The sequence below is a fragment of the Centrocercus urophasianus genome, unplaced genomic scaffold (assembly GCF_019232065.1).
Source record: "Centrocercus urophasianus isolate 14NV4802_14NV808 unplaced genomic scaffold, USGS_Curo_1.0 seq_11, whole genome shotgun sequence".
NCBI lineage: Eukaryota > Metazoa > Chordata > Aves > Galliformes > Phasianidae > Centrocercus > Centrocercus urophasianus.
The window spans coordinates 79411530-79439253 of record NW_024884253.1 but is presented as its reverse complement, the minus strand read 5'-3'; the positions used below and the strand labels follow the sequence as shown (position 1 = coordinate 79439253).

The following is a 27724-nucleotide window of genomic DNA, read 5'->3' as shown; positions in this document are numbered from 1 at the left end:
AATAAAAGATACTTTCATCTGCAAGATGTCTGTGTCCCTCGTGACTGCCCATCCTCACTGCTCGTCCATTTTATTTTCCACAGTGCAAAAAATCTTGCAAGGGCTGCCTTCCTCCTCAGCACGCCGCTATTCCCATGCAAACATTGCTTTCCTGTGTGTGAGCATTTTGCAATAAAACTTTAACAGAGCCATGCAGTCACAGACTGTTATTACTAAGCCAACCTTCACAAAGGGCAGTTGTGCCCAGGCTTAGCAGCAGGCTGGCATTACACTGCTACATATAGCAGCTAGGTGAGAGGACATAGGTGAGAGGTATGTGTCCTGCCAGCTGGGATGAGAACCAAATACAGGGATATGTCTACTTTTCATATTCTTAACGATCGGGATCTGGTGATCTCGGTCAACTCCAAGTTCTTTAGAAGGAAAAATTTTGGTGCAAGCTCATTTTTCATGTGCAAGCATGACAGGCTTTTGCTTGATAATAGAGTTGGAAGGGTGGCAGCAGTCAGACTGAAAGAGAAAAACAGAACCAGCCATTCCATGCTTGAGCCATTACCCAGCAGACTCCTAGCCAAAGCCCTGCTGAACCCAGCTGCAGCCAGAGCTCTGTGAGGTGCTGGAGCCTCAGAGGTTCTGCAGGGCTGCATACGCTTGTGGGCAGGCTGATGACAGCAACATTCATTCCATTGCAAAGGCAAAAAATGCCAATGAGAGCAAGCAGAAGCCATGTGCATAGTTAGAAGCAACTCAAGGCTGACATCTTTTTAAAAAGGGACTCGGCCTTCATAGAATCGTAGAGTCTCATAATGATCTTTGAGTCCAACTCCTGCCTCTGCACAGGACCACCCAAAAATCACACCATATGCCTGAGAGTGTTGTCCAGATGCATTTTGAACTCCAACAAGCCTTGCAGCTCTCTTCCTATTAGTTTCACTTCTTTCAGATCTGTGGTTATTTCAGGTTTCTACAGCAACTCTCAGAAGAGAAGGCATTTTATTTTCTCATGTTTTTTTTGCACAAAAGGACTGGGGAGACCACCTAGTACTGGAACAAGAGGAGAGCTTAGAAAAGCCCATCTTGAACAAAATGAACTGTGTCAAGAGACACAGACGCAGGACAAAGGTTTGCAGCGGTTCCTTTCCTGCAAAGGTGCATTGCATATTCCAAGGGGCCTGCATCTGCTGAATGTGGGATGTCAAGCCCAATGGGGCTGTGAGAACCCTTTTGTGGTGAGCCAAGGTGAAGTGGGTGGGCCTGTGTACTGAACACAGGGAGAGCCTGTGCCCCAGGTTGCTCCCTTTATCGGGCTTTGTAGGACAGCTCAAGGCCCAGCCCAGCCACAGTGAGGGCAGTCTGGGGACTCTCAGCTCCCCAGCATCTGCTTCAACATCTCAAGTCCTGGTTTTACAGCTTCAGGTTTCATGAAAGAAATGGCTGCAGGTGCTGCAGAGTGAGGCTGCAGGAACCAGGTGCGTGTGTGCTTCTGGAAGGGCTTCGTTGAGTGCATTCGTTCCATCTGATTGTGCTTCAAATGGAAGTGAGACCAATTTTATGACAAAGAAGTTAAGGAAATACACAATTATGTATTTGAATAGGAAGAGTGGGACATAACTGCACTTGTAGATTTGGAATTGGTTTACCATAAAGACCAAACACCATTCATTGGTCAACATCTTTAACAGTGTTTTCATCTCCGGCTTCCACCAATTCTTCCAAATGGCTAAACAGCCCCTGCATTGTTACATGTGAATTCCTGGTCTCATGAACCATGGGTGCCATGGTAGCCAGAATTAACTTAAATTTGATATTAGATCGTGTGAGGACAGTGACCTCTGACCTCCCCAAAAATGCTGCAGGCTGGAATCATAGAATCATATAATGGCTTAGTTTGGAAGGGGCCTCAAAGCCCTCCCGTTTCCAACCCCCTTGCTGTGAGGAGAGTTGCCACCCACCAACTCAGGTTGCCCAGGGCCCCATCTAACCTGGGTTTGAACACCTCCAGGGATGGGACACCCACAGCTTCTCTGGGCAGCTGTCACTGCCTCACTGCCCTCTGAGTAAAGAATTTCTTATTAACATCTCACCTAAATCTCCCTTTTTACTTTAAAACTGTTCCCCCTTGTCCTGTCACTATCAGACCATGTAAAAAGTCAGTCCTACTCCTTTTTATAAACTCCCTTTAGGTACTGAAAGGCTGCACTGTGGTCTCCCCAGAGCCTTCTCTTCCCCAAGCTGAACAAACCAGCTCCCTCAAACTATCTTAAGAGAAGTGCTTCAGCCCTTTGATCATCTTTGTGGTCCTCCTTTGGAGCCGCTTCAGCAGCTCTGTGTCTTTCTTGTGCTGGGGACTACAGCCCTGGACACAGTACTCAGGATGGAGCTTCACAAGAGCAGAGCAGAGGGGGACAATCTCCTCCCTCTTCCTGCTGCCCCCCCTCTTCTGATGCAGCCCAGGATACCATTGGTCTTCCACACTGCAAGCTCACACTGCTGGCTCATGTTAAGTTTTTCATCAGCCAAAACCCCCAAGTCCCTCTTGGCAGGGCTGCTCTCAATGAATTCTTTTTCCACTTTGTGGAATCTGGGGTTGCCACAACCCAGGTGTAACACCTTGCACTTGGCCTTATAGAAACTCATTGTGTTCACTTGAGCCCAACTTTCAAGCTTCTTCAGGTCCTTTTGAATGGCATCCCTTGCTGCTATCGTACCAACTGCACTACTCAGGTTGATGTCATCTGCAAATTTGCTGAGGGGGCACTCCATCCCATCATCTGTGTCATTGATAAAGATGTTACTGATCAAGGTAGAGCCTTCCCTTCCCTGGGTCATGGCAGGCCGGGAATTCATGCCCCGAGCTCCTCTCCCACGGGATGCTCCTAGTGGAGCCCACAGAGGCACCATCCCGGGCGACACACCCCGCGTCACCACACGCTGTCATTGGTTTCGCCTTCATCCACATACACATCTGCAGCCCCTGGGCATCTGGAGGCTGAGCAAGCCCCGAGCCCCTCTGCTTCCTCTCTTTGTCCCTCTTTTCCCCAGTGTCGCGGCACTCTGCCCCCAGCGGTGCCGCCTTCCCGCTCCCCTCCGGCACTGAGGCTGCCTTGGGGCGGTGCTGGGCGCTGACAGCGCGGCGCAGCCGGAGGCGGTGTGCGCTGCGTATTCCTCCGCTTCCTTCCTCAGCGGCCGGGATGAAAGTTTTTTGTTTTTTGTTTTTTTTAAAAGAAAAATAAAAACTTCTAGGGTCACTGGGAGGGGGAAAAATTTCCTCGTCATGTCTGTGGCGTCTGCGAAACCGTCCCGAGAAGGAAGAGGAGGATCCGCAGAGCTGCGGGCGGAGGGGCGGGCGGGGAGGAGGGGGGAGGAGGGCCGAGGGGGGCCGGGGTGCGGGGCGCAGCCCCCCCGGCTCGCTGCCCGCCCGCGGGGCTGAGCCCTCCCGCAGCGGGAAGGAGGGGGGGAGCAGAAGGGGCCGGGCCGCCCCGCTCCCCCGCCCCGGGGGGTGCGCCGAGTGGCACCCCCCGTCCTCCTCCTCCTCCTCCTCCTCTTCCTCCTCCTCCCCTTAACTCGGTGGCGGCGGCGGGCGGGGCGCTTCGCTTCGCCCTCCGCCGGCGGCGGGATGGCCTCGGCCGTGTTCGAAGGCACTTCGCTGGTGAACATGTACGTGCGGGGCTGCTGGGTGAACGGCATCCGGCGGCTCATCATCAGCCGGCGGGGCGACGAGGAGGAGTTCTACGAGATCCGCACCGAGTGGTCGGACCGCAACATCCTCTACCTGCACCGCAGCTATTCCGACCTGGGCCGCCTCTTCAAGCGCCTTCTCGACTCCTTCCCCGAGGACCGGCCCGAGCTCTCCCGCTCCCCTTTGCTCCAAGGTGCGGGCACGGCTTCGCCTCTCCCCCGCTGCCTTCCCCGAGCAGGGCGGGTGGGTGTCCCCAGGGCGGGCAGGGGGCGAGCGGCGGGACGGGACGGGGCGCGACGGGGAGGCGGCCCTTCGCGGTCGGAAACTCCTCCTGGGCCGCTGGTTCGCATTGCGCCGTTTTTATTATTATTATGGATTCTGCGGGCGTAAGGTCCCTGCCCCTCTGTGCCTCCGGGGAGGGCCCGTGAGGCTGCGGGAGAAGGGCTGCAGCGGACAGCCCCCGCGTGTCGGCGTGTTGTTTGCCACGGGGACTGTGGGGGGGGGAAAGAAAGGAAGAAAAAAGAGGCTGCGTCGCTTGGCAGTGGTCGGAGCGAGTGTGGAGCGAGCGCAATTCCTCGCATAACTTTCTGCGAAGCTAGTATTGCAGAGCAGTCCGCGCCGCGCTCCTTCTGCCTTTCGGTTTCCGAAGGAGGTGACGCAGCCCGGGGGTGCGAACCGCGCTCGGAAGGGTTGGGGCCGCTCTGGGGCCGCTTTTAATGCGTTTGACGTTTGGGGAATATTTTCTATGACAACGCTGCGCTTTGCTCTGAATTATATCAAGCGTGTCGGGCGGCACGGAGCATCTATCTTGTGCGCTTTTCCAGCTTTCCAGTCTCCCCAAGTGTCCGGGTAGTTCGACTGAACGGGAGCGGGGAGAAGCCGGTATCCGATGTGCGGTTTACTCGCGGAGAAGCTGGAGAAGCCCTCCTCCGAGCCTCCCCGTGCGGGGGCAGCGGCACCCCGCGCATCGGGGTTTGAATGGGGCAAAGCGGACCCCGCTCCGTGCCGGGTCCCGGCGCATCCCGAGGCGGCGGCATCGCCCCGGCGGCGCGGCGGTGCCGGCTGCCCTCTGCAGGCGGCCGGGGCTGGGGGCGGCGGAGCGGGGTTCAGTCCCCGCTGGTCCCCTGCAGAGGCGGCCCGCAGCCCTTTTTGCCTCTCTTAAGTGCCTCCAAACTTTGCTTTTGAAAATTATGTGAGAGGAAGCATCTTCGATTCTTCCCTAAGACTCGGAGCTGGCAACCTTCACCCACCTTTCCCTAGGGAGCAGACCACGGTAGAATCTGCAGTGAGCAAATCATCAGTCCAGGATTTGAAAAATGGGAAGCTAATAGAAGCAGATGGTAATCTATTCAGCCTGGAGAGGAGGTGGGGGTTCACTCTGCAGCAGAGACAGAGTACAGTCAGGAATGGCTTCTCAGCAGTCGCCGCATGCTTCACAATTTCAGTAATACTCCTTGAAATGAAGCTGCTCCTCTGCTAAAGAAAATGACTTTGCTGAGTGTGCTTGTGCTCTAAAGTGACTGCCCACAGCCTGTGTAACTGCATGATGCTGGGACACGGAATCACAGAACCGTAGAATCATTGAGGTTGGAAAAGGCCTCTAAGATCATCCAGTCCAACTGTCCACCTGCTACCATTATCACCCAGTAACCCATGTCCCAAAGTACTGCATCTGCTCTTTCCTTAAACACTTCCAGGGATGGTGACTCCACCACCTCCCTGAGCAGCCCGTTCCTGTGCCTCACCACTCTTTCTGAGAAGAATTCCTAATACTGAACCTGAATAAGAGTCCCGTTTGGCTAAGTGATGCTGATGCCAGTGATATTTGGCTGTGAGCACACACTGCGTGATGCATAGGTGGCCCTTAGGAAACCTCTGGGGTATGCGTGGGTTCTTCATGTTCTGTTTGAAGGCAGAGATCCAAAGCTCAGTATATTTAACCCAGCAAAAACACCTGGTGAAAGCAAAGTCTTGTGTGTGAGCATTCAGTCATATACATCTGTGTGTATATTTTCATATATTCATCTTATGCATACAAACATCATGTATATGCATAAGAAATGTATGCTTATGTGTGTGTTTATCTTTCTGAAGGAATCTGAATATTAGCTGTGCCTTTTATCTGGAGGAAGTGGTAAAATGTTGCAAACTAAACTTGCATTACGTTGAAGGAGTCCGGTATTCCTACAGATTTGCTTAAGGAGCATTAAAAGAGCCAGGATTATCCTACAGCTGGGTCAGGCCGCAGTAAGCTGCGTGTGAGGGATATGAGGAGTGCAAGACTGAGCTTTTTCACCTTTCTAACTCCTTTACAAAGAAAGATGATTATTTTTTAAATGTAAGCAGTATCAGCAGGAGCCAGTTGTTACCATTGTGCACTCACTCCTCTTCCTTGGATGTGTGGGTGTTTGCAGAGGAGGGGATGGGAAGTATGACATTCTGCACCCGTTGTTGCCTTATCCATCCCTTGGTAGGAGGGAAGAGGAGGCCCTGGGGGTTGTGACACACCTTTAAGAACTGACAACACCATGTGGCAAAGTGCATTCCACGCACACATCTGGAGTGCGTTGTGATGCGGAGGGCCAACTTGAGGCAACCGGGGAGCCAGTAAACAGGGCCTGGTAAGTGCCTACCTGCAGTGTGACTGAGTATGATTCACTGCTGGTATCTGATTTGTGTCTGAAATGTGCCCTTCCCTTCCTCCAGGCAAGTGCACAAAAGAAGATCACAGAAAAGCATAGGCTGGTTCACTCTTAATGCCACTAGTCTGTTTCTGTATGCAGAGTGAACTGCTTTTGTATTTATATTTTTTTATGAGAAAAACAGCCTTGTGGACCTGGAAGCTGAGTCAAAATCAGTGATTTTGCAGTAGTTACGACAGACCCAATAGATGCTGGAAGTGAAGTATTAATCTGGGAAAGAACTCTTTTTTTTTTTTTTTTCTAGCCTTCTGTTTTCTCTAAATATTACTTCTGGAGATTCTTGGAAAAGATTTATCTTAAGGCTTGATGGAGCTTCAGTGCAGTCATATATCTGGCCCCAACCTCAGTGCAGGCATAGAATAGAGAATTACAGAATCACAGAATATCCCAAGTTGGAAAGGACCCACAAGCATCATCGAGTCCAACTCCTGACAGCGCCAGACCTTTCGGTTCTCTTCCCTTTCAGGTTTCCCTCTCCTGATTGTTGCCACCAGGGTTTACCTGTAGCTCCCCAGAGGTTTTCTCTTATCATCTGCCATGCTGGCGCGCAACCTTTGTCCAACCATAAAAGCTGTCCAACCGCAGAGGAGCCTTCCTATGGAAGCTTTGTGTGCAGCATGCTCATAGCACTGAGCAACTCTCCCCTCTCCTGCAGCAGCCCCTGGGCAGCCCTTCCTGGTGGCTGATGCCGAGCTCCATCTCTTTCCTGCATCACCAGGAAGATGTGCCAGGAAGTGCTTGGGAAATCCTGCAGGGCTGCCTAAAGGCCTTGTGCAGAGCAGAGTTCCTGAAGAGCCGCCTGGGAATGTTATGTTTTCCTGCATATTTTGCTACGAATGCTGTATTCATAGCTTACAGTTTTCTATATGCTGCATTACACTGTTGTTGTTTACAGGGCCATCTGGGAGCATGATTTATGCAGAGAGGGAACTCCACAGGAGCAGCATAGTGCTTTCCACAGACAGCAGCTGTTTGGGTGCTGTGACAATGCAGATAAATACACTGCATCTATTGTGCTCTTCCCATTGTTGACATTGTCAGCAGTTCATTAGTGGGGCTCACTCGGAGCGTCTGTCTGGCCGACAAAGGATGCTGCTCTCGGTTATCAGACTCTAGCAGTGCTGTGAGACTGAAATTGAGTTTGGGGCTTCTGGGATTGGTTTTTTTATTAGCTGAATTTCATGGTTCATCGGTAATGCTGGAGATAAACGAAGCTTGCCGTGTTGTTATAAAGCTGGGCACAAGTTGCCTTTTTGTGGTGGACTGAGGCAATACGTGTATGGGGGGATTTTGGTGGGGAGGAATGGAAATGAGGTTGTTTTCTGATGACAGGTCTCACCTGATAAGAAACCAGCACTGAAAGTGGCTGTAGGAGCCTGCATTTTTCATTAGGCACTGACTGCTTGGCTCACTTTTATCTTGTGCTTCTTGGACATCTCGTTTCTTGTGGCTCATCAAGCATCAAGACAGGAGCTCAGTGACAAAGGGCTATCCGCTGAGGTCTGTCTCTGGGAGGTGCCGTTTGCCTCTCTCCCAACCCTGCATGAAAAGCCTGGCAGCTGGAGGTCTGGGCTGCTCAGCTTTAACTGAGAAGTGTACCAGGGCCCTCAGATGGCCACGGCCACAGCCCCTGCTCTGGGTGATGTCACTGGGACAGTTTGAGCTGTACTTTGTGCCATCTGTGTTTTTACATCTGTTCTGTGTGATCTGTCAAGGAAGCGGTTGCTTGTGCTAGAGCTAAGAGCATTCAAGATTGTGAAAACTCTCTGTCTTTCTGTGTCTAACAGATTGATTTCAATATCTTCAAAGTCCAAACTCCAATCCATCCTCCTGCATCCCTCTTTTCAACTCCATCGTATCTTTTTCTCTGCTCCCCGACTAATGCCACCAAGATGTACCACGTCAGCGATACTGCATGAATAGCACACCCTTTGTAACAGCTTCAGGGACTGCAGAGGCTTGTCATATGCATGAGGTGGAATGGATTTTCTTGTGTGGGAAGGGGCAAATGCGTCTTCCCTAAGAGATGAGAGCAGTACAATTAAGGAAGAGGCATCAGACAAGTGCTGCCTGACTAAAACCACAGACACAGCTCTGGGATCTTATTCCATGTGATGAGAATCAGATGCCCTAGAAGACAGTATAAATCACCCACAGAGAGGAGAAAAGTGGTATCCTGGTCTCTTGTAATTGGAGCTCCGGTATCCCTCATTGCCTCTAATTATCTGCCCTTCTCTGGATCTTATCATATCTTTGGACTGAATGGACTCCTGTGGAGTTATTTTGCAGAATTATTGAAGAAATGTTGTGTGAAGCAATCTTTCCCATCTTGTTTTTTTTTCTGGTGGATTTTTTTTTTTTTTTTTTTTTTTTTTGCCTCTGAATATTCCTTTGTCCTTCTAGCAGCATTTATATATCCAGAAGTCCACTGAACATGGCTCTGAGTAACTTGGTCTGACCCTCCTTTGGATGGAGGATTGGACCAGCTGATGGCCTGTAGTCCCTTCCGTTGTACATCATTTTGTGATAGCAAATACCTCCTCGTGGCTGGGACCTTCTTGCTCTATCCTCATCCTGGAACGTGGCTCTATTTGCATATACACAAGAGTTTGAGTTATCTGAGGGAAAGAAGAAGTAATGAGGGTAAAAGATATAAAAGATTGAGCACTGTTGTATTAATGAATACTGCAAGTGGGGAAAAGAAGCATATCTCCGGTTGAAGCCATACAATCTGGTCAGGAGAGAGTCCAGAGTAGCGGTCATCTGTGCAAGACAGCTTAGGTGTCTTCCTTAAAGATCTGTAATCCATAATTACCAGTCATGGACTTGCGCGAAAGATAAGGGTGGGCTCAAGATAAGGATCTATAGGTTGTAAATCTTCATTGCAGTGGAGATTCAGCAAAATGCACTGAGATTTCTGCATGTATTTCTCTGCTATTTCTTTTTTCACTTTGCTGTCTACTTTGCCATCTTCCTCACAGGGGTTGGGGAGAAGATTAGGTGAGGAGAGCTCAATGCAATATTTTAATCTTCAAGTGCATACTGTAATACATAGTATTAATAGCATCACCATTCCATCTTGCACATATCTTCAAAAGTATGCTTTGACTTCTGTTCTTGCTCAGTCACCTATACTTGCTGAAGTTTTTAGTGGGCAGTGTTGGTGGTAGGTTGACTTTTGGACTAGACGATCTTAGAGGTCTTTTCCAACTTTAATGATTCTATGGTTCTATGATTCTATAACTAATTTGGAGAAAGCAGGAGATCTCTTGTTATTCTTTGCTCTTCTCCTTACCAAAGCCTCAAGGGGAGTCCTCCAGACTGGAGAAACAAGGTTTGTCCACGGTTTGAGGTCATGCGCACATAGCAGTTTGTACATAGCAACACCTCTCCAGGAAAACAGATGATTTTGAGTCATCAGCAAGGAATGATTTATGAGAAATACTTGATTTAGGAATGGATTCACTCTTCTTTGGAAAGCCCTAAAGGACTCCTGAGACAAGTTGCTCATCGAGGGCATCAGCCATCAGGGCCACGTCACAGTCTCACAACAAGCTGTGTGGTGTGTTAGAAGTGGTTGTCAGCATGTCATTAGCTGCAGACTCAGGCTTGGTGGCTCATAGGGCAGCAACAGGACAGGCTGTCAAGGCTGGATGCTGACATCACTAACTGGCTCCCAGGTCATGCTCCTCATCTGCTGAGCTCGTTTCCTGTTTCTTCTCAGCTCTGGGCCTCTCTCCCACACCGTGGCCGAATGTGCCAGGGACGCAGCTGCTTGCCTGATTTGCAAGGCTCCTGCAGCTGCTCTGGCACCAGGGTCCCACAGCAGGAAAGATGCTGCAGCCCATGCTGCTGTGTTGTGTTTTTCCACAGATGTGTTGCTATGTGTGAAGTTACTATGTCTGCGTGGTTTCAAATTGTGGGCAAATCCTGTTCATCCAGTCTTAAGGACTCTGATCGGGGCTCTTGGTCAGGAAAGGGGCAGGGAAGATGTCAAGGGGAGTTTTCCTCCCCTAAAATTAGGTCGCTGGTTGCAGGGGCTGTGCACACAGCAGAACACTGCTGAAAACAAATATCCCAGGTATGGGCAGGTGCCACTCTTGGTCACACAATGTGCCTGCATTGTCCCTCCCTTGACCCAGCATGTGGGCTCTATTATGAAAAAAAATCCTAGGGATTTCTCATATTTGGCAGACGGCTTTGTAGTAAAATAAATAAAGAAAATGGAGCCAGCGAGGCTCCCGTTTACCTCAAGCCCTATAAACACAGGTGTTTATAGTATTTAAATCACTTGAAATGATAGTTAATTGTCTAAGCACAGTAGGGGTAACAAGACAGAGAGCAAAGTTTTCCTGGGAGGAGTTTACACATGTTTTCAATTAGCAATCAGCCAGCAGTCAGGGCAGAGGGAAAGGCATGAGAACAGCATTTCACCATGACCTCACTGAGAGATTTCCCAGCTTTGAGCACAGCTCTGTGGCATAAGTGGAAGAAAGCACAACCGGTTCTGGGCTACTGGTTGCTTTGTTAGTGTCTTCTCTTTTATTTTAGGGTGAGCTGTCTGAAGAAAGGCACTCAGATGAAAAAATAGACACACACTTTTGGTCTGTGAGCAGAGACAGAAACAGAGGCTTCGGGGTGCTCTGTGGCTGCCATACAGATCATAGAATCACAGAATGTCCTGAGTTGGAAGAGACCCATAAGTATCAGCAAGTCCAGCTCCTGGCTCCGCAAAGGACCACCCAACATTCAAACCATATTTCTAAGAGCATTGTCCTAGTGTTCCTTGAACTCCAGCAGTTTACTTCCGTGGGGAGGTTGTTCCAGGGCCTGACCCTCCCCCTGATGGAGCCCCATGCCGTTCCCTCGGGTCCTGTCACTGTCAGCAGTGAGCAGAGATCAGCACTGCCCATCCACTCCCCTCATGAGGAGTTGCAGGCTGCCATGCTGCATACGTGGCCGATGTAAGAACAGCAAGACCAACATGCTCGCTCAGGACATCATGGCACATTTGTGTTGGGGCTTGTGATAGCAAGCAGTCAGGAGGGCTGGAAGGAAGCGAGGGGAGGGACCAGGCTGTACTCCTCCCAGTGCCCGTGCATGGGGCATCTGGCTGAGGGCATTGCAGATGATGGGCTGTTAGCAGTCCTTTGGGCTGTGGGATCACAGCCCACGATGAGTTGAAAACCGCTGGCACATCTGCTAACTCTTAAAAACAGAGCCTTTTAGACTGACGATAAATGAGAGCCTTACAATCTCTGTAGCTCTTGCAGAAGAAATTACAGGGCTCAGCATATATATAGGCAGTCAAGCGGTTTCTGTGTGTTTGGGCTGCCACACAGGAAGGCCGCTCCCCAGCAAGCTCAGCTCCCTGCAACCGACCACAGTGGGTCAGCAGCTTTGCACCCCAGAGCTGCACATCCACAGCCATTCAGCATGCATACAGGCATCTGTCCCTGCAGATGCATCACTTACTCTCCTTCCTACGCTGTCTGCCTTTTGGTTTTGTTATCAGTAAAAGCTACAGTAGGAAACAGTGGTTACTGTGTTAGATGTTGGAATGTTCCATGCCAGTTTCCCGGTGGGTTTGTGTGCCGGGTGCCTCTCCAGCAGCCCACGCAAGAAGTATGTGGGGCTGGATTTCCTGGTGAAGGCAGAGAGCTGTGAAGCCTCCCCTGGGGTGAGCTGTGGAGGTGCTGTGGGCTGTTGGCCATCCTGGCTTTTCTCACTGGGGCTCAGCAAGGCTGTGCAGAGCTGCAGATGCCTCTCTTGATTACTAATGAGAGAAAATCCCAACTGCTTGGCTGCTTTTCCTCAGTGTACACTGCACACTGTTGTTGGTGAGGTGTATTTTTTTCTTTTCCATCAGATGTGGGACAGGCACATACTTGCAGATGGGGCAACGTGGAGCCGCCCAGGCCTGCACGCACCCAGCAGTTAGGAAGATGAAGTGTGCTGATCTGCAGGTCTGGGCTGAGGCATCAAGCGCAACCCAGCTAACACACAACCTGTGGATCCATGCAGATGAGTTAATTCATGTTTACCCATGCGAAGCTACTTGACTGTGGTGTACACCAGCTGGATCAGGAAACGCTGCTGTGCTTCTAGGCCTGTCTCTACTGTCAGAGGACGGAGCACGCTGTGCCAAAGAGGTGTCAGAGAAGCTCATGTAAAGGAAAAAATGCAAAATGAGGGATGTCGAGCAATAGAAAGTCTTATTATTTTGTGTGACAACTGTCAAGTAAGCCTGGCTGCTCCAGAGACAGTCTCGTTTTGTTCGGATCTGTAATTTGAGGAGAGCTGGCAGCTCCAAAGTCATGCTTTTGTCAGGAAAGTTTGTATGTGGTCACATCACACCAGTAACTCAGCTTGGGCTGATGCAGGCAGAAACATCCCATGAATGTTGGCCCCAGACTGGGTGGGTTTGGCAGCTCTTTCTGTACCTCTGTCTTTTAAATAGAGATGGTTGCGCACAAGGGAGACTGCACTTAGACAAGTTTAGTGCTTAGCATTTTAGTACATCGAGGTGGCTTCTCACAGACTGCTTTGCTACTTTTGGCTTGTTTTTTCTTTTTTTCATTGTTTCAAGTTTTGTGTAGATGGTTTTGGTTTATCAAGTCTTTTTCTGCTCCAACTTTCAGTCACTTTATTTATGCATTTATTTGTTTTAACTAGTGAATCTTGTGGTCTTCAGTAGTCTCTTAGGTATTTTAGTTCACGTGTGAATGTTATGCACTGGAAAAACTGCACACACGTAGAGGCAAATCAGTGGTTGGATTAGAACAAGTGCAGTTGCAACACCAGAAATAATGGGGCTGTTAGAGAGATGTCAGGTATTGGGGTTTGCTTCATCTCTTATTTCCTGTACGTGCGCATGGCCTGTGCTAGATTTCCCTGCCCCTGCTAGGGGAGAGGGAAGCTATGGACGCCCTGCAGAGTGTACATATGGAATGTGATATTACACTTGAAAATCACACTATCGAGCAGTTCAAAATTAGAAGCATTGTAATGCATCATTCTGGCCAACTGAACACAAAATTTCCATGTCGGTGTTTTCTGCAGCTCTGTGATAATTCTGTAATTAAAAAAAAAAAACAAAAATCCAAACAGTTGTTTTGCACTTGAAGAATGTGGTACTGAGAAATCTGTGGACTTGCCATTGGGATTTACATGTCTGCTCTCAAAGCCTTCTGTTTAGTTTGTGTTTTGTCTTTTCATCTGATCTGTGGGTTGTGTTTTTTGGCTTTCTTTGGTTTTCTTCTGCTTTTTATTGACAGAAAAAGGATGAATCATGGTTCTGGGAAGCAGAAAACAGCATTTTGATCATTGTTGCTGGCAATATTGTGTAGCAAAACTGGGTGAGGGTGTAGGTGGTTCTACTTCTGCTTGTCTTGCAGCTCCTAAATGTGATCATAAACAGCTGAACTTGTGTCAGGCCTGAGACTGTGTAACTACACCCACCTTTGTTTGGGTACACATTTTATCATCAGTGTGGGTTAGAAGTCTTATTTCTGGAAGGCATAATATTTGAGTTCTTTCCACATCTTCTTGAGTTGGTGCTTCTGGCTGCTGAAGTGTGTATACACATGAAAATGTGTACGAAGCCTATGCCCACGGTCTGTTTACTTTGTTTCTAGGGCTCATCACAATAAAAGAAGCCCATGATATAGAAGCCAGACTTAATGAAGTGGAAAAGCTTCTGAAGACTATAATAAACATGCCATGGAAGGTGAGTAAGCCAAGCTCCACACTTAGCCCAGCTTGACTCTGCCTTGATGGTGGCACACACTTGCATGCAGATTAGAAAGTGATGGCCTGTGCCAAAATGTAAAAGAAGCAACAATCCACTGAATATCTTGGAGAAGTGCTGAGTGTCAGAACCATGTAATGATGTCTCCAGGCATTTTTTGTAATAAGTCTTTCTGTTGTACTAGGAAGGGATGTAAAGGGAGGAGAGAAACAAAACAAAGGGTTGGTAATAAAAGCGGATGTCTCTTTCTCTTTTTAAGTATTCAAGATCTGAAGTAGTCCTCACATTCTTTGAGAGATCTCCTTTGGACCAAGTTCTAAAGAATGACAATGTCCATAAAATTCAGCCAAGCTTTCAAAGTCCAGTTAAAATATCAGGTAAGAGTTGTTTGCTTCCAACAGTCATCTTGAGAATTAAAGAATGAAAATTACTTTATTTGTTGTTCTCTTTGTTCTTTCTCCAAGCAACTAGCAAAAGCAGTGAGAATATTAAATACTGTTAGGAGAGAAGGAAGGAGAAACATCGCACCTTGAACACAGTGTGTGCAATTTTGGTCTCTCTATCTCAGACAGGAAATAATTAAATCTTAAAACACACAAATAAAGGATAGGGATTAAAGTCATTAAACGGCTTCTCCAAGAAAAAGGTCAAAGAACTACACTTAAACTTTGGAAAGAGATAACAGTAGGGTTATGATGGAAGCCTACAAAACTGAATGGGAGGAGGTTTAGTTATCCTGTTGTTCTCACCAAACAATAACATCAATTATCCAGTAAAGCTGGCAGATAATAGGCTATAAACAAACAAAATAAAGGTTAAGTATTCTGCTGTTTTCATCCAGAGCTTGGCTAGGGAGTGAAGTCATTCTCATAGCATATCATGGAACTGAAAATACAAATGACTTCAAAAAGGAATTAAGCAAGCAAATGAATGAAGAGTACATTGAGACCTGACACAGATGGAGACAATGGCAAGTTTCAAAACCACAGCCTGCTGGAGGGTAAACTGGAGAGCAGTATCATTCTATACTTGCCCGTCCTTTTAGCCCACCCCCACTGAATCTGCTATTGTCTGTTGTTAGAAGGTGTATGGACATTAGGTGTGTACAGATTTGTATTTCTCTGTTGAAAAGTTTCCTTTGAGCTTAATGGGAACTGCAGATTTCTCCTTAGGAGCTTGCAGTCTGCGAGCTATCCAATGAGGTGGCAGTTTCAGTGTCACCAAAAGGGCTTATTTTGGTGAGTGAAATAAGAGTGAAATACTGCATAGTTCTCCAAGGTGCATAAGATCTTTAGAATGGAATACATCAGCTTTCATAGGTACTAACAATACTTTGGTTAATGACTAGGTAATGTGTCAATGTGCTAAAGATGTAGACAGTATGTCTTAAGGATTGATTCATAAACAGGGTAGATTTCTATTTTTGTTTGTGATCCTGAGCTTTGGTACTAAGCAAATTAATTATGGGTTAAATATTCTTTTAATTAAATGGTAAATTGCTTAGGAACCCACCAATAACTATCTTGAAGCATACTGCCTTACATGGTGCCTAGGCAAAAAATGTGGTCTTGCCAGTCAGTCTGGTGCTTTCTCATTGAGCCCCTGAGCAGAGGCTACAGCGCAGCACAGGATGGTGCTCATCAAGCAGCGCCTCAGGGGCCATACTGCAAAGGGGATGGTGCAGGTCTGGCTCCTTGAGCCCAGGAGGTAGAAGCCAACAAGTGTGTTTAATGCTCCAGCTGTGAGTAGGGAGCTTTGGATGATGTGTTGAGTTGATGTAGAAATCGAAGGTGAAATTTCTCATGTGTGTGTTTCCTGACGTTTGTCAGCCTCCAAAGGTGAATGTGGTTTACATGCTTTGCTTCTGAGCACCCGGAAGTGTTTTCAGTACTGAACCCTGAGAACATATTCACTGTGTTCTGTCCGAAATATATTGCTGCCCTGTGAGAGCAGGGGCTGCAAAGTGAGTCCTTGCACCTGCCTTTATGAATTGAGGGATCCAGCAGTACATAGGTGACTCTGAAAGTAGTATCTCCTACTTATTTCTGTGCAAATTACAACAAATATAAAGAGCACAACACAATTCGAGAGAGCAAATTTTCAGCTACAGAACACTATTTTTCAACGTAGTCACCCCCATTAACTCTGCATTTTCACCAGCAGTGTACAAAAGCCTGCATGCTGCACTTGTAAACATCTGCACCAGCAGAAGTGACCCATTGTCATCGCTGCTGAAATGCATCACCAACCGCCAGCACTGTGCTCACATCCACTGGTTGGTCTCCACTGGTTGTCAGCGTGTGGTGGATACAACAGAGAGAAGAGGATCAAGAGAAATCTAAGTTCATGGTCAGGGTGTCTGACTGAGAGACAGGCTAGCAGTAAAGGGAAGCCTCCTGCCAGCCTGCATATAGAAGAGCTGTGGAAACCATGTCTGCAGAACAATAACATGTTTTGTTTTAAAGTGAACTAAATTGATTTTAGTAGCTGAATCATACCTAATTAATTGGAGGAAGAACAGAGGAAGACTTACGCAGCTATTCAGAAGCACCATGTGGTAGTCTGTGTCATCATCTAACTGGTTGCCACGAATAGATTTTTAGAACTTAGGTGAAAACCTGATGATGAAATGGTATTTGCCTCATCTGAATATTGCACACTGGGGGAATGGTTTTGGAGTCTGTCGGTGTTGTCAGTAGGTGGCAGTAAATGTTAACAAAGCGGTTTGCACTGCAATAAAATGCTGTAATTTTTAGGTCGTGGCAAGGACAGTAGGAAAAATTATGGCATTCTTGTTGGTCATAGTCCAGCTTTCTGCATGCCTTGCAGGCTCAGAAAAACAGACCAACAAATTCTATGCTCTCTGAAAGAACAAACTGCCCATTGCGTGGGCCTGTTCAGAGTGATGAGTGATGGGGAAGAGAGGAAGCCCCTCCTCTTTGATGGAAGCTGAATTTGAATTTATGGTGTAAATTGTATTCTGCAGCACGATGCTTGCTTAATATGAGTCATTCTGCTGGTTTTCTTTGTCTTTACCACCCCCAAACATATTCTGCTGAAGCAGGTTGCAACACAATACAGACTTTCTTCAGAAAAATATGGAAGTGAATTCTAGCTTGGCTTTTATGCAGTAATATACTAATGTACACTTAAAAATTACCTCATTCCTCTCTCCATTCTCCTTTCCCACTCATTAGAGAAGTATATTCCTGTTGTGTTGGCACTAGCATCATCTGACATTGTATAATTAGAAAAAGTCCTTGGGATTTGCCTAGTTTGCCTTTCTATATAATACCAACATGGTTAAACTTCTTATTCACAACAGATACTGCTCTTTAGTTTTAAACACTTTCCCTGGTAGTTAGTGAGTGGAATTAGATGTAAGTTTAGCTGTTCTGGTCTGGAGACTTGTTACACAATGACAAATGAGTAGAATTGAGGGCAGCATAGAAGACAGTATTGTTTTACATAACTTAATGATGATTGCTCAGATAATTTGGAATGTATCTTTTTATTTCCTTTCTTCTGTTATGGACTTTTTTTTTTCTCCTCTTTTTCCTTGTTTTCCTCCTCTTTAACTTGTTTAAGCCTTGGAAATCTGTCCAGGAAAAACACAATTATGAGAAATGGTAGTTTGTAACTGTGTGCATAGGCTGCCATTCTGCTAAAAGTGACGCCTATTTCGCCACTGGCAATAGTGGGACTGAAACCTGGCCTTGCTTCAGATGCTCTGTATCAGGAATTGATGATGTGAATAGGATTGCTTAAGCACTGGCAATCTGTAGGTGTAAGAAGCTGTGAAACAAACTCTTTTTCTGCTTTCCTCTACAGATGTTCAGTGTTACATCCCTTTTCACAATCATGTCAAGTATGTGTGACGTGTAGTTATTTCCAGCTTTCTGTTTCTTGGACTCTCATCTTGTTTCTCTTTATTCTTCTGACAGAAATCATGCGATCAAATGGATTTTGTTTAGCGAACACTGAAACAATAGTCATTGACCACAGTATACCCAATGGAAAAGAGAAGCACCTGGATGTGGATTCAGCAGAACACTTGTAAGTGTGGTTTATCCACGAGTAATGCTGTCAGGGTTCAGATCAACAGTCACTTTCTGGCTTTTTATTTCCATAGCAAGATGCTATTCTCTCAGTAGGAGCAAGACTGGTGCAGTTGTCATTCTAACTGGCTGAAGATTACTGGGTCTGATAGCTGAGGCTTCACAGTTCTTTCCATTAAAATGGATAAAATGGCTCTCTGGAAATTGACCTCACTTGGTCCTGTCTGTAAGAAAAAAGCTGTGGCTATCGTAGGGATCCTGCCAGGTGAAAACAGAGGAACTTTTTCTTTCTCTCATGATTGTGAAGAGAGATGACTTGAGCCCAAACGTGGAAACTGAAGGATCCCGACAAACAGACTATCCCAAATATTTATTAGGGGAGCAAAACACCATTCTCTTTATCAAAGGAAGCTGGGCAGCTGCTCAGGTGTTGCTACACTCTTTGACTTGCTGAAACATGTATTTCATTAAGGAGGAAGGATGTTAGATTAGCCTTATTTGTAAATTCTGCCTGCTAATGCGTGTAGATATTTTGGACCAGAGGCCAGTAACCAGAAGGGCTTTCATTTAGGTCTTAAGTCAGTGCTGTATTGACAGATGGGTACTGATGGAAGTCAGCTCCTGTTGATTTCTGTCATGGAAAGTGATTGATGTTTCAGTGAGCTTCAAGTAATGAAGCATTTAAATGTTTTCAATGAGAAACATTGACCTGTATTTTCATTAGAGCAATCAAAATGATGGAAACAGAGCACTAAAGGCCTTATGGAGGCTTTATCTTTGAATTCATCTTGTCACGTTTGTAATGTGATCATTGCCAGTCTGCAGAAGGGTTTACAGGTTGACAAGATTTTCTCAGAGTCTGAAATGTATCTGGCTCCACTGCAATTTCTCAAAGTCTTTCTGTTATAAGAAGGAGTGTTTAACACTTACTGTTTTGAGCCTAAAACTTACTAACAGCATTTCAATTCATACTCTTGTACTAATGAGGCCAAAATGATGCGCTGGACATCATTCAATGAGGCCACTGTCTGGACATTAAAGTTGATAGCTCCTGGTAGATCATCTCTTAGTATTTAGAGTGATAAATGGTCTCCCTGATCTAGCAGGAGGTGTCCCTGCCTACAGCAGGGGGCTTGGAACTAGATGATCTTAAAAGTCCCTTCCAACCCAAAGCACTCTATGATTCTATGAAATTATTAGAGCAGATTACCAAAGAAGGCCTTACCCTGCCTCATTTTTATTATTTCAAAAGGTATTGATTTAAGAGAATGCTTTGGCCCAAGGAGAACTTACTGGTCTGGGATGGAAAACTTCTGTTGTCTAGTTGTCATCCCAATGTTTGTCCTACACATCAGAAAATACTCAGGCAGGAGTATATTGATATGATAAAGACCGGGTGGTAGGTGTGGTTTCCCAGAAACAGTGGTGGAAGAAATTAATCCAAAATAACAGCTCAGCTTTGTGCATCTGTATTTTAACTCCCCTGAAGGAAGTTAAATTGAGTACAAAGAAGTTCATACATTTTAAATGTCTGTTGTACATGATGACCTAAACTTAGCTGTATTTTGTATCAGGGAGGTAGTGGCCTGGAAGTAATGGCACTCATATAGAAAAGCTGTCTTGTAAAGACTGAATTATTTTTAAATACAAAAGTTTCCTATATTTTTAAGTGTAGACTAGTAACCTAGAAAGAAAGTTTATAAACCTTTCAAAACCCTATGCAGTTCCTTTTTGTTTTCTGTAGATTTGGATTTACAGAATTCATATTTTCTATTCTGAAATCAATTCCTTGTGGACTTGTCTATCCTCAAATGGGGAGTTTTTCCTTTCAGTAAAAATCCATATGGGTTTTGGTTGCTGATGTACTTGAATCAGACGTTTTGCAAAGCAAGCATTTTTTTTGATAGAAGCACCCAATAGCATTCATTTGCCAAGGCCCTGCTACACTGTTGGATTTTGTTGGGTTAGCCACTGTTGGCTTGCTCGCTGGGTTAGCCACTGAGTGGCCCATCACCTGAAAAATCTGAAACTTCTTGCAAAAGAAACTATCGTGTTTTTGCAAGCTGGAGTTGCTTACTCTGTTATTGCTTTTTGCTTCCTTCATTTTCTCTAATTTTGGTTGTCAGAATACCACATTGTTGCAAAATGTGGTGAACCCAGTGTGTTCAGCCTCCATGTGGCAAAAGCAGCTGTTACATGCTTTCTGTACTCTGCAGTGCTTCTCAAAGCAAAGGTGGCAAATAAATGCATCCAAGCTCTTTGTTTTGTTACATAGAAGTACCTTCCTCTGCCAGGGCTGTTTGCACTTCTGTCTTTCCAGCCAGCAGCAGGCAGCAGAGGCTTTGGAACTGGACATGCTGCCTTTTTGGCAAACTTGCTCCAGTAACAGGCATGTATTTTCAGGACGGTGGTGCTGGTGCAAGCATCTTGTTGTCCACAGGAGAAACTTTCATGTGTGGTAATGCAAAAGCAGCATGGAGTTGGTAAAGTTAGGTGCAGAAGGTTTCCAGAAAAAAAATAATCCTACGCTTGACAAGAAAAGGAAATGCTGCTCCTATGCTTTTTATTCTTAAATGGAAGGAGTTCTGTTCAGGTACTGCTTGCACATAATGTGTCGAGAGTTCTGTAAACTTTATTTTAGGGAAAGACTTGTTGGTAGTTTTATGTGTTACACAGCTTCTAGCTGTAACTCTGATTTACTGGGTTTGGTTTCTTCCAAGCATTGCAGAGCACTGCTTTGCAGACTCCTGTGTATGCACTTTCTTTCCAGCAGCAAGGAATGCTTTCTGCCTTCCCACAGCATGTGAATGTCACTGCTTTGTATCTCACATGCTGCTTGTACTACCTTATCAGCAAGACTGAAGTACCACAAAATCTATGTGGCCTTCCAGGTGCAAGTCTGATTTTCTATAATTGGCAAGAGAAAGAAAGCTGAGTCCAAATAGCTTTCTTGCTTCCTTTTCTGGCGTTGTCATTCTGTCTGCCCCACTGGTGTTTCATAACCCGTTGTTCCTGGGCCTCCAGTGGTCTGTAAGACAGCACAACATCAGCTGGGAGTTAGCTGCCAGAAACTAAGTCAAATCCCTTCTGCACGTGTTCCCACGCATGCAGGCAAGCAAACAACTTGGAGGGAGCAGGGAAATGAAGGCAATAAACATTTGAAGCTCAGTTGACACTGAGTTTTTCCATGGTTGTAAGTAAAGATCATAGTAACAGGACTGCAGGAGAAAATCCCTGAGTTTCTGTTCAAAAAGTTGTGGTTCTCATAGTTTAGGATTGAGAAGAACCAGGAAGGAGTGTGGAAAATGGACAGAGCCATCTGTGTCCATACATTCTAGGATGTAGGCACTCTGCTATCCAAAAAGCTGTGATGCTTTCCAAGAAATTGAGTTTTGAGAAGAGGGAGGAGTGGGAGATGTTATCTGTTTCTTTATCCTACCAGTCTTTTTAGACCTTCTGAAGTACTTGATTCTTAGGGCTCTCTCAGTTGAAGTTAGAAGGACGTCCGCAATTGCATTATTTAACTGCAGGAGTCCAACTGCCATAGGGAGTGCAGCGAGACTCTGTCGGAAGGATGCTACAGTCATTGTTTCCTATTGGTCTTGAACATTTGTCTTTATAAAAAGACAAATGCAGGGAGGAGACTCTCACCCTTTCACTTCATAGGTGCAAGTTCAATCTGCATACAAAGGCAGTTTCCGTTCTGCATTTGTGTGGGAACCAAGGCATTTCATGACACTGCCAAATGCTGTGAGAATAAAATGGAAGAATGTGAACCTCAGCTTCATGACTCACTTTTCCAGAGCTCACTTGCTGCTTCCTTCCTTAACACTAGTAGCTTTGAAAGTCAGGGAGAACAGTATGAGTTGTGTGCATGCACCGTAGTTCTCATTGTCCTGTAGCTGATTCATAAACGTGGCTGTACGATGAGAAGGTGGATGGGATCAGTTCTGAGTAGTTGCTGTGCATTTTTTCTAGACTCGGAAAGCTCTAATTCCAGAGGTATCTAGAGCTGCCTAATAAAGGTTGTGTCCCAGGAAATTATTCGTTTGTTAGTAGGAGAAAAGCCCTAGGAGTTGAAAATGAATTTATTGTGTTTTTGATCCAGGTCAACTTCAACTGAACATAGTAACTAGATGTCATGAGATGTAAGCTTCAGGTATGATAATGACAAGTGCTGTGAAGAGTCTGTGTCATGCTGCAGAGAAGTCATAAAAAGCCCCTTTCAGTGCAGACTGCTATCTAAAGAAATTGAGTATTTGCTCTCCTAACATGCTGTGTACTTGTGTTTCAGCACAGCTGAAAAAGGGAATAGTTCTCTTGTTTTACTGTAAGCCAACTCCTTTGCTCATTTGTCTCCATGGGTTACAAAGAAGGTTTTCTGTTTATTTAAGGACACAGAGGGCAATGTTTTTCACTTATATCTCAACCCTCTTTAGTGAGTGCTGAATTTTGGTTTACAGAAGTGATGGAAGATATAATTTCTGATCTTTCAGCATCAGGAGAATGATATGTAGGTTGATGTCACGAAACTGTAACTTCACTATTCGCAGTTGATTTTCACGGACTTGCTTGAGAACTTCTTGCATATGTTTTAATTTCAAGCTGCCAGGAGAGGGAGCGAGACACTGGTGATTTCAGAAAAAATAACTGGGACTCTAGATCTTTGCCTTGCAAACTGAGCTTCGCAAAGCTCAAGCTGTAAACCAGCATTAGGAGTACTACTACTGCAGCACTGCTCTGCTGTAAAACAAGTCCACGTGTTAAATTTACTCAGAAACTTAACTTGAGATACTGGTAGAGACATTCTTGCCTGCAGCTCTTTTTCCAAATGACCCCCGCAGAAATGTCTTTTCTCAAAAATTTCTGGGGATCAGTCTCCAGATATTCTAGCCTTTTCCTTTTCCCCCAGTACTTTTCTTCAAATTCCATCTACATTCAATTTTTAAAATTCATATCAATTACTTTTTTTTTTTTTTTTTTTTTTTCATCAATATTAGTGTCTTTTTGCATCAAAAGAGGGGTGGCCAGCAGGGCAGAGGAGGTGATTGTTCCCCTCTGCTCAGACCTTGTGAGGCCTCAGCTGTAGTATTGTGTCCAGGCTTGGGACCCCCAGCACAGGAAAGACATGGAGCTGTTGGAGCAAGTGCAGGGGAGAGTCAAGAAGATGATCAGAGGGCTGAAGCACTTCTCCTGTGAAGACAGGCTGAAGGAACTGGACTTGTTCAGTCTGTAGAAGAGAAAGCTTGGGGGGGAACTTATTGTAGCCTTTCTGGTACTTAAAGGGAGCTTATTAATAGGAGGGAGGCTGACTTTTTACATATTTCTGAGGATGGTAGGACGAAGGAAAATGGTTTTAAGGGAGAAGGGCTTTAAACTAAAAAAGTGGAGATTAGATGTTAACAGGAAATTCTTTACTTAGAGAATGGTGAGGCAATGGCACAGCTGCCCAGAGAAGTTGTGGGTGTCCCTATGATGTAATGCCTTTTTTTGTTTGTTCTGTTTTAATTTCTCCTCAGGTTTGAAAGTGTGAGTGACTTTACCTCAGAGCTAGAAGACAGTGATGACCCAACAGCCTATGTCACCAATTTGACATACTACCACCTGGTTCCATTTGAGACTGATATTCTGGACTGAGACTGTTCAATGCCACAGGCAGCCAGCATCCAGCCAAACTCTTCGTCCATAAGCTCTGCTGTCTCCAGCATTGCATCTCAGTGAGTAAGGATCTGCAGGCAAGACCAACAGCTAAGAAGCTGCAGCAAGTACATCACAAAGCTGGCTTTGTAGTCTGGCCTTCTGTTGTGTCTTGCAGAGACGTCTTGTAAGGAGGTAGCTGCTTCACTGTGAACAACAAACTCATTTTCCATGAAAACAAGGCAGCAGAGGCCTCCTGGGACTTGAGGAAATCTCTGCAATGTCTGTGGTAACTACAGCTCTGATACAGCCGCTAGAACTCGTGCTGTGGTGTGCTATCACCTGTGCTTCTTGGCTTGCAGTGCAAGTTGAGGCTTCCTCTTTTAGGATACCACCAGAAACTTCCCCAGATGTCGTGCCCATTCTTTTTATGCTGTGTAAGTGAGAAGGCAAGCCAACCAGCTGAATTTTGTCAGTTCCCTCTGCAATTGCTTAATGGATGCCTTGCAGGTCACTTCTTGCTCAGCTGCCAGATGACTGGTGCCTTACACAAGACGTCAGAAACACCATTGAGTGCCTCTAGGATACAGAATACAAGCTGGCTGCTTTACTTCTTTCAATCATGGGTTTTTATGTAATCATTGAAGAGATGACTACTCTTTCCCTCTTTCCATGAGTAGTAAAGCAGACAGCAGCTGGCATTGCAATGGGCTACACACAATGTTTAGGTACCTGAATGATGTCAAAGATCTGGAAAGCTGATGGGAAAGCTGAGCTGCCCTGCTAAGGGCGGTCAAGGCTACGACAGGCACTTGGATATGAATTTTGTCACGTGGACCAGAAAATGTGAATGGTGCTTACAGTTGTTTATATCAGAGAGATAGTTCCCTATGTATGTTTCTCCCCAGAGAATGGGGAGGAAGCCAATGAGATTGCATGTTTGGACTGAAAAAGAACAATAAGCTACAGCATGCCTACAATAGTAGGAGAAACACCCACTCCCAGGCCTGCCTGACTGAAAGGGTCTTTCTGGCTTTCTGAGATATGCCTGCAGGGCCGGGTGCAGGCTTTGTTGTCACATGAATGCACTGGTGACAGTGGGAGCACGAGCAGGATTGGAACCTGCAGCCTCTTGACTACTGAGTAGTGGAAGGTTAAAATCTCTTTGGGGTCTCTCTCTTGCAGAGTGCTGTGATCTCCAAGCTCTCGCAGTGAGAGCTCAGCACTCACCGTCGTGGCCTGTCGTTGAGCTTTTTGTGATCTAATTGCAAATATGAAATTGAAGGGATTGAAACGTGAAAGAGGACGTTTTGAACATGTTTCCTTGTAGTGGGGCTTACGTTGTCCTGAAGAAGTTGGTACAACTCCCTTCCTTTGCAGACTTCTCATTTCTATCTGTAGAATAAGTCAAACAGCATTTGCTAATGTAAATAATAAATTATTTAGAATCCCAATTCTTTTACACAGTATGTTTCTAAAATATATTTTAAATGAAATAAAATATAACTCACCTTCAGTACACTTTCTGCAGCTTGAGATGTGGCTTCTTTCTTTTTCTTTTTCCATCTCTGAAGACTCTTTCACAATCATGCCAAATCCTCTTTGTTCCCTGTAGTTTTGAAAAAATGCTGAGTTTACACAACTTCTCCCGTGCTGTATGTCTTGCCTAAACTGCCAATACATTACATGCTTATGTGAAAGCTCTTAGCCTCACTGTTGATCTTGTGTATAGGTGTATGTGGCTTAATACCACTAAGTTCAGTGGAGCAATTCTGCACTTTTACAACCTTAACTGAAAACTAGTCTGGCACATAACCTTTTTGAACATCGTGCAAATCTTTGTACATTAAACTCCTGAAATAGAAGGGGATGTGTCCATACTTGTGCAAGGCTTTTTGAACAGACTTTTGAGTTTGAAATGTGTTTCTTTTTTTGTTTGTTTGTCTTTAATTTTGTTAGTTATAATTCTTTTTCAGTTCTTTAGTGATTTAAGTTAACCGTGGTGGGTTAGTATCTAGTAAATAAGTGTGTTGGATTGAGAGTTCAAATATTTGATGTCAGTCCCTGGTCCTACTGTCAGCATACCATGTTGCTTTTGGTGAATCTACTTTGTCTCCTCATGTGTTTCCTAGAATTATGTTTTCTAGAGCGCCAAAGTGTCATTGTTTCTTGTCATGCTGTTTTCCCCTGGTTTATTTGAATGTTCTTAAGAATTGTTAGTCCCATTATGATTACTTACCTCTTTCAAAGCACTTTAAGATCTATCATTTAAAAATGAAAGAGAAACACCGCTAATTCTTGAAAGGTAAAAACACATTCCTCATTAAAAACAGTTGCATGCATGTTGAAATCTTCATGGAAGGAGGAGTGTAATGCAAAGGAGCTCATCTACAAACAGAAGTTGTACCATTTCACTTGGATTTTTCAAAAGCCATTTTTATCAAGTATTTTCAAGTGGTGTTGCTTTGTAACTTATTTCACTTCACTAAAATCTATTTATTTGATAAATCAAAAAAATGTAAATGACTGTGTATATTGCTTTGTGCACAGAATCAATTTAAAATTACCTTTGGTTAAATCACTGCAACTTTCTCCTGTGGACCAGGTCTCTACAACTGGGAGAGGTTCAGAGTATGAATTATTCATGTGGTAGGTTCATACATTCAAGATCTGTGGTGAACCAGTCTTTGAGGAATAAAAAGAAGCTTGCTTTTTACAATTCAAGATGCAGATTATGTGTGCACAAGGTTTTTTTAAATGATTATTAAGACAGTATTTAGAATCACAGAAGAGTTGATTCTACTGGAAGGGACTCACGAGGAACATTGAGTCCAACTGCTGGCTCTGCACAGCACCACCAAACTCTATGAGAACACTGTCCAAACACTCCTTGAACTCCGGCACTTGGGGCCGTGCCCACTGCCCTGCGCAGCCTGTTTCATGCCCACCGCCTTTGGTGAAGAACCGTTTCCTAACCTCCAGCCTGACCCAGCCCTGAAGTCGCCCCATGCTGTTCCTTCGGGTCCTGTCACTGTCACCAGCGAGCAGAGATCAGCACCTCTATTTGAGTGAACAGTAGAAAGTCAGAAATTTGAATTTAAGTTTCCACTGGAGCCTTCTTGCTTGTGTATGTTACGGTATAGTCTTCAGAACTGTCTGCTTTTCTGCAGGATTCTATTTGGACCAGCTGTTCTCCAGCTCATGTCTGAAAGTTCTTTGAATTACTCCATCAGGCCAGACTGAGTAATGTTCCTCCGCAGTGCTGGGGTAACAACATCACCACTGAACAGGCACACACTTCTCCTGTATCTTGACAGCTCTTCATACGGAGCTAGGGCCAATCAGCTTCCCAGGTAATGTCCTCAATGTTACACAAAAGTGAGAGGAGACCTTGGCACGTAGGAACTGTCAGCTGAACAATCAAGCGTTCAGAAGCTAATAAAAGACGGCAAAGTGGAGTCCTAAGTGCTCACTCTGTGGATCAAGAATTTTTCTTCTTTCGGAATGACTCTTCCAGGTCACAAAACATGCTTGCAAGTGTTTGTTGGGCATCAGGGGAGAGTTTACATGCATTTTTCCCTTTTACAGAACCCTTTTGGGGAATTTTCAAGTCATGAAACAATCCCTCACAGAAAAGAATTTATCTCAAAGAAGTGAATACCTTGAAACAAACCCCCAAAACATTTCTCGGCTTCCTCTTCTTTCACCATTGTGGCTGCAAGAAACATTCTTGTCTTGCAGTTGCTTCTCTGCTGGTGGGATAAAAAAAATGTCTCGAGAAACAGGAAATCATCCAGACTTGTCTGCTCAAAGCATTTGCCTTAATTTTTTTCCAGGGTTGTCACTGCACTGCTGCCACTCCTTCATGGTTCCCATCAGTCAGAAGGAGCACATTGCC

At 45.4% G+C, this 27724-nt stretch overlaps 1 protein-coding gene across 1 annotated transcript; it reads left to right on the top strand.

Annotated features, from left to right (window-relative positions):
- The first annotated feature begins 3590 nt into the window (after positions 1-3590).
- Positions 3591-25691, top strand: PXDC1 (PX domain containing 1). The gene is made up of 5 exons (XM_042809143.1): positions 3591-3872; positions 14019-14110; positions 14391-14508; positions 18076-18187; positions 23709-25691. The coding sequence occupies exons 1-5, from the start codon at positions 3617-3619 to the stop codon at positions 23824-23826; spliced, it is 696 nt and encodes a 231-aa protein (XP_042665077.1). The 5' UTR covers positions 3591-3616; the 3' UTR covers positions 23827-25691.
- Positions 25692-27724: the final 2033 nt, after the last annotated feature.